General features: G+C 42.6%; 1 protein-coding gene across 3 annotated transcripts in view; it reads left to right on the top strand.

The window, feature by feature from the left end:
* phip (pleckstrin homology domain interacting protein) overlaps nucleotides 1–14,201 on the top strand; it is a 157,467-nt gene that overhangs the window by 51,115 nt on the left and 92,151 nt on the right. For all 3 annotated transcript variants that reach the window (XM_060938514.1, XM_060938513.1, XM_060938515.1), the window contains 3 exons: nucleotides 5,290–5,390; nucleotides 5,500–5,540; nucleotides 13,611–13,709. In XM_060938514.1, coding sequence (XP_060794497.1) covers nucleotides 5,290–5,390; nucleotides 5,500–5,540; nucleotides 13,611–13,709 — 241 coding nt within the window. The remainder of the gene's footprint in view (nucleotides 1–5,289; nucleotides 5,391–5,499; nucleotides 5,541–13,610; nucleotides 13,710–14,201) is intronic.

The following is a 14,201-nucleotide window of genomic DNA, read 5'->3' as shown; positions in this document are numbered from 1 at the left end:
ACTGGCGTATTGTTCGCTTGCACCATTGACATGCGACAAGAGAAACAGCATGGAGTGAGAAAACGAGCAGCGTTTCCCACAGGTTTCAAATATACTTGTGGTGGTAGCTGGCGGAAAGAGCCCGCATTACCTGCAGCACAAAAAAACGCTCTACCTCGTGATTTCAGGTCACATTGGAATGTGCTCCACTCATGCGGATTGAAATTCGCTCCGCTCACACCGCTCAGTAAATCATGCATGTCACTTATCAGCAACAAGCACAGGTTGCTTTTACATTTTATATCTGCAATTTCTGATAATAAAAACTAAAATTGCATATCAGTTTTTGTTACTGATATGAAAATATAATGATGAAATATACACGGACTGTTAACGTCATTAATAATCAGTTGAATGGGCCAGAAAGAAAAAGCTCAATGCGCTGACTGCACTCACTCAAGCACTCCATGTTGTCAGCGTTATCATGACAGCATCATGTAAGGTGCATCACGCTCCGTTCATGTGTTCAGCTTTATTTATTTATTTATTTATTTATAGGTCTTTATTGTATAAGATAAATTCCAAATCTTATGTTACAATATATAAAAACTAAAGGCAAAAGGATTACAGAAGAGTAATAAAGCTAAAAAAATTTCAATATAATAAGAAATGTGGGCGGCACGGTGGTGTAGTGGTTAGCGCTGTCGCCTCACAGCAAGAAGGTCCGGGTTCGAGCCCCGTGGCCGGCGAGGGCCTTTCTGTGCGGAGTTTGCATGTTCTCCCCGTGTCCGCGTGGGTTTCCTCCGGGTGCTCCGGTTTCCCCCACAGTCCAAAGACATGCAGGTTAGGTTAACTGGTGACTCTAAATTGACCGTAGGTGTGAATGTGAATGGTTGTCTGTGTCTATGTGTCAGCCCTGTGATGACCTGGCGACTTGTCCAGGGTGTACCCCGCCTTTCGCCCGTAGTCAGCTGGGATAGGCTCCAGCTCGCCTGCGACCCTGTAGAACAGGATAAAGCGGCTAGAGATAATGAGATGAGATGAGAGACTTATCGGCCTATTCGGTTTTTCGCCATGTTGAATTTAGTTCGTTTGGTCCATGGCAGGCATCGCTGATCTGTGCAATCTTCATGAGACTTGTGCGAGACTTCGAAACATGAAGTGTCAGCAAGGTGAACTTTCCTGATTGCTACCAAAACTTCCGGCTTGATTACGTCAGCATTCGAAAGAGGGCGCGCGCGTCTTTTGACAACGTTGGCAAATGTTGGTGACTTTGATTTCCGCAGTACGTTTTACTTCCGTCCTACGATGTCTCGCACAGGTCTCAACAAATCTCGTTTATGGCCGTCGCTTTGACATATGGACTGATATATTACAGAGCATATTTCAAACGCTTATAACTTGCTATAGCAGTGACAAAATAGTGATCAAAAACGTATTCCTATATTTAATAAAATGAGAGAAATAGAATTTTGATCATAAAAAATTTGCCTTCAGTTCCCCTTTAAGTATTCATTTCTCTGTGTAATTTACTTAGTTACTTTTAAAATTAACAACGGAGTGACCTGGCAGCCAAAATTCTCTCAAAATCTTCCGTTTTTAACGAAGCAAACCTGGCGACCATGCTTATTTACAGGTTGTCACTTTCGCTGGCTAGCGTGGAAGTTTTACATCTCCGACATGTGACGTTGTGTTGTCTTGACAACGTGCAATATTGTTACAATATTGCATGCTCATTCTCCATTGGGTAGAGCAGTGATTCCCAACCACTGTTCCACGGCACATTAGTGTGCCGTGAGAGATCTTCAGGTGTACCGTGGGAAATTATCCAATTTCACTTAATTGTTCCGAAAATTATTATTTATTTACTGCAAATAATTTGTCTTCATTCGTCTATGGCAGCGACGTATAATGACAGGCAGAACAATTAAATACTCTTCCACTGGATGGCAGCAGGTAGCTAATTAACCTGTGTATCTACCTGTTGCCATTCAAACAATAGAATTAGTAATGCTTCGGGTGTGACAGCGGTGATAGCGATGGATAAATATTTGAAAAGAAAAAGTACACAATCCAAACTGGGTCCTGGAGAAAATTCTGACCCAGATGAAGGCCCTAGTATGAGTAGAGGTCAGAAGAAAGCAAAAAAAGTGATTTTCCACAACCTATCTATGCGAGCTGGGCTTTTCAAGCATGACTGCTATAAAAACTAAAAAAAGGAGAGAGACTCAGAGGTGTTGAGGAAGATCTTCGTGTGTGTCTTTCTTTAATTCCTGCGAGTATATCAGCTTTGTGTTCAACTAAACAGGCCCAGGTTTCACACTGAGTAAGTAAACTGTGAGTAAATTGAGACTAGATGATCATTATATTTCATTATATATACTTTTTGTGACATTTTTGTTTGGTGGTGTGCCGTGGGATTTTTCGAATGTAAAATATGTGCCGTGGCTCAAGAAAGGTTGGGAAACACTGGGGTAGAGTGACGTTATATGCGTAGGATAAGCGTTATGCTAACAATATTGCATGCTATTAAACCAAATGAATGAAACCTGCCAGAAGGGAATAGAACACGTTTTTATTCCATCGAAAAAGTGTCCTATATGTATAATAATTCCTGATATTGAATGAAATGAAATGTTTAATCAGGATACATTTTTCAGGTATATCGTCCAACCCTCAGTGTAAAAACAGACTATTGTGCTAAAAAATAACTGTTGATTTATTTAACAATGAGATTGTAAATTTTAGTTCAAACAAACTGCTTGGTTTTCAGAGTAATATATATTTCAGTACGAGGAATTAAGTGGTGTTTAAATTTCATCATGAAGACTTCAGTGGCTTTTAAAACACTCATATCTTGTCTCTGTTTTGCTTCCACTTTAATCCACATGGTGAAGCAGAGCAAAGGTTATGAAAAGTTCTTCCTCAAAGAGCTTGTAATAGCATTTTTGTACCAGAGAGGGCAAAATTCCAGAAAAGTTCTCATCTCATCTCATTATCTCTAGCCGCTTTATCCTGTTCTACAGGGTCGCAGGCAAGCTGGAGCCTATCCCAGCTGACTACGGGTGAAAGGCGGGGTACACCCTGGACAAGTCGCCAGGTCATCACAGGGCTGACACATAGACACAGACAACCATTCACACTCACATTCACACCTACGCTCAATTTAGAGTCACCAGTTAACCTAACCTGCATGTCTTTGGACTGTGGGGGAAACCGGAGCACCCGGAGGAAACCCACGCGGACACGGGGAGAACATGCAAACTCCGCACAGAAAGGCCCTCGCCGGCCACGGGGCTCGAACCCGGACCTTCTTGCTGTGAGGCGACAGCGCTAACCACTACACCACCGTGCCGCCCCTCCATAAAAGTTGGAAATATTTATTAGTTTCACATGTATTTGCCTGTTTTTGGTGTGTGTTTTAAAATTTTCTTTTTGTTCCCGTATTCTAAGGAGGGAATCAGTTCAGTTCCGTTCTTGGTTTTATTATGAACATGACCAGATACATGTAGTGAAAATTCATTATGTCTGATTATTATAACTATTCTTTAAGTTCGTTTCTTAAGACACGTATTTTTTAGTATGTTACCTCGTTTGTTGACAGTTTCGGCGAACACTTCCGCCTTCTTCAAAACAGTCACCAGATGTCGAGTGGTGACGTGCCTTATCAGCTGATGTTACTCTATGGAGGCGTGAACGTCCCGCCCAATTTGACAGGTAGTCCACGCCTCCTGCTGTCAGGTCGCTGCCCCAGGACTGCGCTCCAGGTGTGTGACAGCGTATACGCTCCCTCATCCCGGTTCATCGTCCTCTGCGCCCGCTTGCGTATCTCCACTGCCTCCAAAATCCAACGCTGGTATCTGTTCTCTTCAGCGCGAATGACTCTGGCCTCTTCCCAATTCATAATATGGTTTTGTCGTTTGCAGTGGTCTGAAATGGCTGATTTTAAGTTTTCTTGGCTTGCTTTTTCTTTTTCGGATCTTGTGAGTCTTTTTGTTGTTTCTTTTTCACATTCTAATTGGTGTTCTTTCCTGCGAGTGTGGAAGCATCTGCCCGTTTCACCAATATAGACTTTATTGCATGAATGGCAAGGGATTTCATATATGACATTACATTTATTGTCCAGTTGTATTTTGTCTTTGGGGTGAACTAGCAGCTGTCGGAGGTTTTTGTATGGTTTGACCGGGGTGTTGATGTGGTATTTCCTCATGGATCGTTGGATGCGTTCTGTAACTCCTTTTATGTATGGTAATGTGACAAAGCCCCGGTTTGTTTTTTCTGTGTTTTTTCTTGTTTGTTTGTTTTTTTCCTTTTTTTGTGTCTGTAATTTTCCTTTTCGAATTGCCCACGCTGGATATTGGCAGTTTTTTAATGCCTGTTGGATGTGTTGTTCCTCCTCCTGTCTGTCTTTCTCCTCCGTGATGTTCTGTGTTCGGTCGTATAGTGTTCTGATTACTGACATTTTATGTGCTATGGGATGTTCAGATGTCCAGAGAAGATATTGGTCGGTATGTGTACGTTTTCTGTATGCACTTCACAATTAGAATGTGAAAAAGAAACAACAAAAAGACTCACAAGATCCGAAAAAGAAAAAGCAAACCAAGAAAACTTAAAATCAGCCATTTCAGACCACTGCAAACGACAAAACCATATTATGAATTGGGAAGAGGCCAGAGTCATTCGCGCTGAAGAGAATAGATACTAGCGTTGGATTTTAGAGGCAGTGGAGATACGTAAGCGGGCGCAGAGGACGATGAACCGGGATGAGGGAGCGTACGCGCTGTCACACACCTGGAGCGCAGTCCTGGGGCAGCGACCTGACAGCAGGAGGTGTGGACTACCTGTCAAATTGGGCGGGACGTTCACGCCTCCATAGATAAGGCACGTCACCACTCGACATCTGGTGACTGTTTTGAAGAAGGCGGAAGTGTTCGCCGAAACTGTCAACAAACGAGGTAACATACTAAAAAATACGTGTCTTAAGAAACAAACTTAAAGAATAATGACCAGATACAGGTGGACACATGACTTTTTCCTGTATTAGTTATTATAAAAGTTGTTATATCGGACAATCCTCGTTAATATGTATAGGTCATATGGATATTTATTGTCAAGCTTTGCGCTAGCGACCTGAAGGTTGTGAGTTCATTCTGTGAGCCACTGATGGACCTTTCGTCGCTCAGGTTCACGCTCGGATTGAATTCTGCCTCAATTATAAGTTGCCTTGTGTTAAAGTGCCTGCTAACGTATTAAATGTAACGCAGTGTAATGTATCGTGATCTAAATATAGTAATAACTGCTGTGTTTCAGGTGGGATGTTTTTGGCCACAGGCAGCACTGATCACATTATCAGAGTTTATTACTTTGGTGGAGATCAGCCAGAGAAGATCGCTGAGCTGGAGTCACATACGGTGAGAGTGTGTGTGTGTGTGTGTGTTTGTGGTTGATCTGAAGTCATGAAAATGTTTCTTACTGACTGGTTATCACACCCTCCTTCATGCTTTATTCACCTTTCTGCAGGACAAAGTCGACAGCATCCAGTTCTCACATGGAGGAGACAGGTGAGATGTGTGTGTGTGTGTGTGTGTGTGTGTGTGTGTGTGTTAGCTGTTAAAGGGATTTCAGTTCTGATTAAGAGAACCGGCATGTTCTGATGTCAGCAAAAAAAAAAATACAACCACCGCCCCATGCCAACGCCTACACATGGACATGCTCATGCATGGTTTTCAATAAAGTATGAAACACACACATCTATACTTACCGTACATTAGCATTTACAGTGCTGACACACCCCATTTAAAGCCCCTTGTGTATTTGCAGTAAAACTCCGTGCAAATGAGAACCTCTTCCTCTCTGAGGAGATCCGTGTATTTCCCTTCAGACTCATTTTAATGAGGGGAAGTCTGGCAGAGGGGGAAGCTCAGAGAAACAGAACGATGAGGGATGAGGACAGAGTGGGACAGGTATCAACACCACCCAGGGGTATTATAAATAAGAATATTTACATGCACAAGGATTGTTTTAAAGAAGGCAAGGAGTTGGTACAAAATGTCAGAAGAGTGGAACAGAACAAAAAGCTCCTTATTCTACCTTTATAAGCAGCCAATAAAAGAATAAATATGCTGTGGGAAAAAAAATGCTTCAAATAATAGAATAAATTTTGCGCGCGTGTCTGAAATTTCTGTAGTAATATGAATATGCGCATCATGGTGCAGTCATATAATCCAGTTCGTAGCACAAAGCCACAATTACAGTGGGTCGTATTCAGAGTTGAGTTACACACACATGCCCCTTTTCCACCAAAGCAGTTCCAGGGCTGGTTCGGGGCCAGTGCTTAGTTTGGAACCGGGTTTTCTGTTTCCACTGACAAAGAACTGGCTCTGGGGCCAGAAAAACCGGTTCCAGGCTAGCACCAACTCTCTGCTGGGCCAGAGGAAAGAACCGCTTACGTCGGGGGGGCGGAGTTGTTAAGACCAACAACAATAACAAGACCGCGAAAGATCGCCATTTTTAAGCGCCGAGAAGCAGCAGCTGTACAAACGCGAAGTCATCCATTATTATTGTTATTGTTGTTGTTGCCGTAACTGACATATACAGCGACGTAATGACGTATACAGCGACGTAATGACGTGGCTCCGCTTAGCACCGCGAGCTATGGAAAAGCAAACTGGTTCTCAGCTGGCTCGCAAGTTGAACGAGTTGTGAACCAGCACCAGCACTGGCTCCGAACCAGCCCTGGAACTGATTTGGTGGAAAAGGGGTAACAGAGTGAAGATTTACCCCAGAACTGGAAAGTCAGAGCTCGGAATAAAAGTCGGACCTCAGAGACGTTTTCTTACAGTTTACTAACAGTTTACAGCATTAATACTGAAATGAAAACGCATTGATTTGGACAATTAACTGGCCATCAAAAAAATTTACGTCCTATAGTTTTGGGATAAAGGGTTGGCAGTGGGAGGGGTATTCAATGAGAAGTGTAAAAAATTCCATTCAATGAGAAGAGTGAAAACCCCTCCCACTGCCAAGACTTAATCCCATCAGGTCAAGTGATCAAAACGGTTCGTCACATTGGGTAAGGTCATGTTTTTTCACACATTCCAACACAGGTCTAAAACTGCTTTTTATAACATCATTTATCTGGTATTTGACTTTATTTTGGTATTTGACTCTAATTCAGTGTGTCTTGAAATTAACTCTTGTAGTATTTTACTCAGTTCAGAGCCACAACCAACTCTGTTACACAATTACTCTGTAATTTTGCTCCCACTCCAACTCCAAATTTTACTCTCTAAACTCAAAATAGAGCTAAATTAACTATTTTCGAGGAAAATACTTTTAACTCTGGAAAAACTGCTCAGTCATTTTTCCTGCGTATGCACTGCAGCGCACGCGCATCAGCCGATCTGCTCATAATAAATAGAAGAAATATTTACACTTACTCGAGTTCATCTTCAGCTGGATTGAGTCAAAGTTTAAAAAAAAAAGCACCACTCATCATCAGTCTTACAGTTCTCAAGACTGAATTGAATCGCTGTCCTGAATCATCCAAAGCGCATAAAATCCGCGTGCCATCTCGCAACAAGTTTTACCTCCAAATAGCCTGAACTATGTCCTGTTTACGGGGGGCGTTCCCACCGCGAAAGAGAAACCAATCAAGAGTGAAAGTGATTATCACGCCGTGACCATGTGAATAGTCTTTAATGAATGTGTAAGTGGGCGCTCAGCGCTCCGACTACAGTGTGACTGAATAAAGTGACAATTTTTATGTTTCATCTAATTTAGATCATTTAAAAAATATATTATTTGGCAGTGGGCACGTAGGAGAGTATAAAGTTTCTGTCACTATGTTTATCGTGCTTGTATGATAAAAATTCGGAAGATACTTATCTAAAAACATGGCCTACTCGTTCTCAACTTGCCGAGCTTCGCTGGTGAAGCTCTCCACCCCAGAGGGTTAAATATTTAATATGTAATTAGCCTTCGGTCTGATTGGCCAACATCTTTAAAGAAGAACTCCGTCAGCCACACTCTCTCCACCAACACGTGTGGAATTGTAGCTAAACTCTGGAGAGGTGAGCAGTGGCTTCTGCGCCAGGATTACAGCCTTACATGTAAGAGGAAAATGAAAGCGCAGACACCGAACCAGTAGTGGTTAGCGCTGTCGCCTCACAGCAAGAAGGTCCTGGGTTCGAGCCCCAGGGCCGGCGAGGGCCTTTCTGTGTGGAGTTTGCATGTTCTCCCCGTGTCCGCGTGGGTTTCCTCCGGGTGCTCCGGTTTCCCCCACAGTCCAAAGACATGCAGGTTAGGTTAACTGGTGACTCTAAATTGAGCGTAGGTGTGAATGTGAGTGTGAATGGTTGTCTGTGTCTATGTGTCAGCCCTGTGATGACCTGGCGACTTGTCCAGGGTGTACCCCGCCTTTCGCCCGTAGTCAGCTGGGATAGGCTCCAGCTTGCCTGCGACCCTGTAGAAGGATAAAGCGGCTAGAGATAATGAGATGAGATGAGATGAGACACCGAACCAGTGTCACAACCAAAAATACAGAGGCTGTTTACTTTAGAGACCTGCTGAGGATATGTGTACAGCCCGGCGTAAAATTTACACCCTTTCCCTCCGAGTTTTATTGCTCGTGAGGATCCACTGGATGCTGGGGTAGAATATGCAGAATCGGGTTTTCTTTTGTGCATCCTGGAACAGCACACTGGCGTTTTCTCTCTGGTTTGTTCCTTGCATCGTTTGCTGAATAACGAGGTAGATGGCTCCATCTTCTTGGTTCAGGTTGCTACAGTGGTGCTTGAAAGTTTGTGAACCCTTCAGAATTTTCTATATTTCTGCATAAATGTGACCTAAAACATCATCAGATTTTCACACAAGTCCTAAAAGTAGATAAAGAGAACCCAGTTAAACAAATGAGACAAAAATATTATACTTGGTCATTTATTTATTGAGGAAAATGATCCAATATTACATATCTGTGAGTGGCAAAAGTATGTGAACCTTTGCTTTCAGTATCTGGTGTGACCCCCTTGTGCAGTAATAACTGCAACTAAACGTTTGCGGTAACTGTTGATCAGTCCTGCACACCGGCTTGGAGGAATTTTAGCCCATTCCTCCGTACAGAACAGCTTCAACTCTGGGATGTTGGTGGGTTTCCTCACATGAACTGCTCGCTTCAGGTCCTTCCACAACATTTCCATTGGATTAAGGTCAGGACTTTGACTTCGCCATTCCAAAACATTCACTTTATTCTTCTTTAACCATTCTTTGGTAGAACGACTTGTGTGCTTAGGGTCGTTGTCTTGCTGCATGACCCACCTTCTCTTGAGATTCAGTTCATGGACAGATGTCCTGACATTTTCCTTTAGAATTCGCTGGTATAATTCAGAATTCATTGTTCCATCAATGATGGCAAGCCGTCCTGGCCCAGATGCAGCAAAACAGGCCCAAACCATGACACTACCACCACCATGTTTCACAGATGGGATAAGGTTCTTATGCTGGAATGCAGTGTTTTCCTTTCTCCAAACATAACGCTTCTCATTTAAACCAAAAAGTTCTATTTTGGTCTCATCCGTCCACAAAACATTTTTCCAATAGCCTTCTGGCTGGTCCATGTGATCTTTAGCAAACTGCAGACGAGCAGCAATGTTCTTTTTGGAGAGCAGTGGCTTTCTCCTTGCAGCCCTGCCATGCACACCATTGTTGTTCAGTGTTCTCCTGATGGTGGACTCATGAACATTACCATTAGCATCATTCATTAACAATTACATCATTCATCATTTTTTGTACCATGTTATAGACTGTATATTTTTCTTGGTTATCTGCACTAATGATAGATAGATAGATAGATAGATAGATAGATAGATAGATAGATAGATAGATAGATAGATAGATAGATAGATTACTGCATCTTTAATTTGTTTTAGTTTGTAGAAGTACTATTGATATGTGTCACCATGGCTTTCTCCTTGCAACCCTGCCATGCACACCATTGTTGTTCAGTGTTCTCCTGATGGTGGACTCATGAACATTAACATTAGCCAATGTGAGAGAGGCCTTCAGTTGCTTAGAAGTTACCCTGGGGTCCTTTGTGACCTCGCCGACTATTACCCGCCTTGGTCTTGGAGTGATCTTTGTTGGTCGACCACTCCTGGGGAGGGTAACAATGGTCTTGAATTTCCTCCATTTGTACACAATCTGTCTGACTGTGGATTGGTGGAGTCCAAACTCTTTAGAGATGGTTTTGTAACCTTTTCCAGCCTAATGAGCATCAATAACGCTTTTTCTGAGGTCCTCAGAAATCCCCTTTGTTCATGCCATGATCCACTTCCACAAACATGTGTTGTGAAGATCAGACTTTGATAGATCCCTGTTCTTTAAATAAAACAGGGTGCCCACTCACACCTGATTGTCATCCCATTGATTGAAAACACCTGACTCTAATTTCACCTTCAAATTAACTGCTAATCCGAGAGGTTCACATACTTTTGCCACTCACAGATATGTAATATTGGATCATTTTCCTCAATAAATAAATGACCAAGTATAATATTTTTGTCTCATTTGTTTAATTGGGTTCCCTTTATCTACTTTTAGGACTTGTGTGAAAATCTGATGATGTTTTAGGTCATATTTACGCAGAAATATAGAAAATTCCAAAGGGTTCACAAACTTTCAAGCACCACTGTATATGCTAATGTGGTTGGTACCATAAAATAAAAGTGAGAGGATATTCTATGTAAGATGCATGCACTTTTGTAATTAGCCTGCTCTCTCTGCCTATTTTTTTCTATGGCCATTACAGACTGGGAAGGTAACAGTCCGCTTTGAAAGGCCCAGTAGATCCCCAAGTAACATTGATTTATATATATTATTTCAAAAACAACAAGAAAAAAAAACAGTTTTCCATGACATGTCCCTTTTAAATACTTTTAATAGTTACTTAATAGTTGGCGGTGCCGGCTGTCCATTGTGAGCGATGATGACTGATTCATTAGGATGCACAGAAACGCAGATAGGCCACAAGGCCTGTACCAGAGCGACAGAGTCGCCCGCACTGGCAGCACGAATGGCCCAGCCGAGCCACCATGGAACATCTGGCCTTGTCAGCTCTCGCATACTATTCTCCTCTCCTAACGAAGCGCCTTGCACAGTAAAGTAAGCCAATCGATGTCGTGCCCCCATCATGTTGTCTCTCTGGACCTCCAGTCCTGATGCCAATTGGTGCACAAAAGTGCCACAGACCTGACGGGTATGGAAGTGATGCCATCCGTTGGCCATTTGAGTGGCTCTTCTGCATGCCATCTGGTGGTGTGCCATTGACCCTGTTGGGTTCATCTGCCACATTGCACCGAAAAGCGCCCTGTTGCCAGCGCCTTATTGGTGATGTACGATTAAACCCATAGCTGGAACCCAGAGCGGACCTGGGAGCAATGGTGATTAAGGGGTAACTCCGCTTTCCCCAATACTCAAGCCCTTCCGGACCTGAGACTCACCACCGATTGCAGTTTAAAGTAGGGATGTTAACCGATGACCGTTTGACCGATGGTTGACCGAATCAACGTCAACCGGTTAATTTTTTTTGGTTGTCGGTTAAAAAAAAAAATCAATCGTTTTGAAGCTGCCGATTTTGGAGCGGAGAACCTGGAATTCTGTGTTGTAAACGCTTGGGGCATGCCATGCGGTGTAAGGACGACAGCTGACGAATCAGAAACACCCATTCAGTCATGTCCCGCCCTCCTGCCCCAGTTGAAGACAGCTGCCACTCGGCGAAAGAAAAGTGTAGACACAGGCTTTTTAGCTTACAAATTACTATTCTGTTTTTTTTTAATTATTATTAGAAGGCACATCGAGTTTAGTCCTGCCTTGGCCAGTGCATTCTGAAAGTATGTTTCGGTCTGTAGCCAACAATGCATGTCATTGCAGATCATATCTGTCCACACAAACTAAAGGCGCAGATGCCGACTTTTGGAGGGAAGGGGAGAGAATGAAATGACAGCGGTGTCTGGAGGGGGAGTGACAAACGCAGCTTTTATGTCTGTGAGCCAAGTCGGTGACGGCTTCAGAGCAACTTCAATACCATGCAGTAATGGCGTGTTGATATTGGTAACGGCGTTATAACGATTGTAGCTAATTAATTAGATTACCCGGCGTTATAACAGCCTTTATTTTAACGCTGTTATTCCCATCACTGAATATTATGTACTTCTAGCACTTGACTTTATTTTCAACGCCATCATGAACAACTGAAACTGTCTCTAAGCTGGAGCCATTTGTCCTCCGCTCCAATACAAACCTCTCGACATCAGTGCCGCGTTTGACTAAATGTTTCGCGCTGTAGAAAAGGTAATGTGAGTGGAGGGCAGCGACTGGGACTGAATGTACGGATGCTCGCGGTTAGATTTAGAATAGATTCTAATAATTCCAATTCTAAAATTTTAAACAGGGATGCAAACGGCGCGCCTTTTGGTGGATGCCGCCTTTTTCACGGCTGAATCGTGCAGATCCGATTTTTTTTTGGGGGGGGGGGGGGGGGGGCGTTGGAGTGTCTGAATAATTTCATCAGAGTAAATTCTGTATTAAAATTACTAAATTACTAAATTAAAAGTGTTTTGCTTTTACTTCTGTAAAGCACATTGAACTGCCACTGTGTATGAAATGTGCTATATAAATACACTTGCCTTGCCTTTGCCTTGCCTAAATAAGCAAATGTCGTTACAGTCCATGAAACATAGGAAGTATAAGTATGAGAAGAAAACAGTAAATCAGAAAGCTGCGCACATTTGCACAGCTTCCGCGAAAATGTGCGCAGCTTTCTGATTTACTGTTTTCTTCTCATACTTGTACTTCCTATGTTTCATGGACTGTAACGACATTTGCTTATTTAGTAATTTTAATACAGAATTTACTCTGATGAAATTATTCAGACACTCCAACGCCCCCCCCCCCCCCCCCCCCCAAAAAAAAAATCGGATCTGCACGATTCAGCCGTGAAAAAGGCGGCATCCGCCAAAAGGCGCACCATTTGCATCCCTGTTTAAACTCATAGGTTAACCGACTTTAACCGGCTAATGAGGCTCGGTGGTCGGTCAAGATTTTTTTTAGTTTTTGCCATCCCTAGTTTAAAGTCACACCCAGGACTACTTAATACTATCATCCCTTTAAAGTCCAGTAAATGTTTATCTCCTTGGAGGAGATGAGAAGAGACAGCGTCTTAATCAGAGACATTGCTTATCTCAAGGGGTGAATTTTATATGGATAAATTTATGAACTCCACTTAAAGTAAGCTGTAAACAGATGAGCGCTTGGTCAGCTTATCCTTTAAAGCATGGGCACGTTTTCTTTACACAAGAAAGCATTAGATTAACAAAACCATTGCTGTTATTATATTATTTTGCCAGCTCAAAATTGAAAATACCGGTAGCTTACATCCTCTGAACACATTAGGATGCAGAATAAATGGACTGACTAACTAAATATCAGTGAGAAGAAAACACTGCTGTGAGTCATGACAGTGATAGTATGCTCACTGGGGTGTTGGTGCTCACTAGTTCTAGTGTTCTTTTAACTAACGTGTGAGTTAGTACCGTAAGTGCGAGGTTTGTTTACATGCGCATGGTGTGTATGTGCAGGTTCGTGAGTGGCAGTAGAGACGGGACAGCGCGGATATGGCAGCTGCAGCAGCAGGACTGGAGAAGCATCCTGCTGGACATGGCCACCAAACTGCCAGGGTAACAAACATCCCCACACACCACTCCACACTTATTCAGGGTTTGAGTATTTTACACGGTTCAGTTAAACGGCATGGTGTTATGAGAAAATAATGAACGATGGAGTGGTGTGATGTTGCTGTCACCACCTCAGTGCTGATTATTTTCCAGGAACAGCATGTCCTAAAGTTGTGTTCTTCATCCGTCACAGCAATTTGCCAACAACTACAATTTTAGATTTATTAATAAACACGTTTGATCTGTTTAGTTATGGAATGTTTGTGAAACCAGTTAGTTCCTGTTATCAGTTACGTTATAGCAACTAAAAAGTCATTCCATAACCAGCCTTTCTTTGCTCTCTTGAAACTAAGATTAAAAAAAAAAAGAAACAATGCAGCTTGTGTCACTGAGAAAACGCAAAAGTGCAAAATCCTCTGTCTTAAAGATTTAAACTTGCCTCTGCTTTGTACCAAAAATGCTGACACTGGAGACTCCTTCCATAAACCTAAATAA

This window comes from Neoarius graeffei, chromosome 13, assembly GCF_027579695.1.
Source record: "Neoarius graeffei isolate fNeoGra1 chromosome 13, fNeoGra1.pri, whole genome shotgun sequence".
NCBI lineage: Eukaryota > Metazoa > Chordata > Actinopteri > Siluriformes > Ariidae > Neoarius > Neoarius graeffei.
Note: the sequence above shows the minus strand (reverse complement) of the source record. Positions and strands in the feature narration are given on the sequence as shown.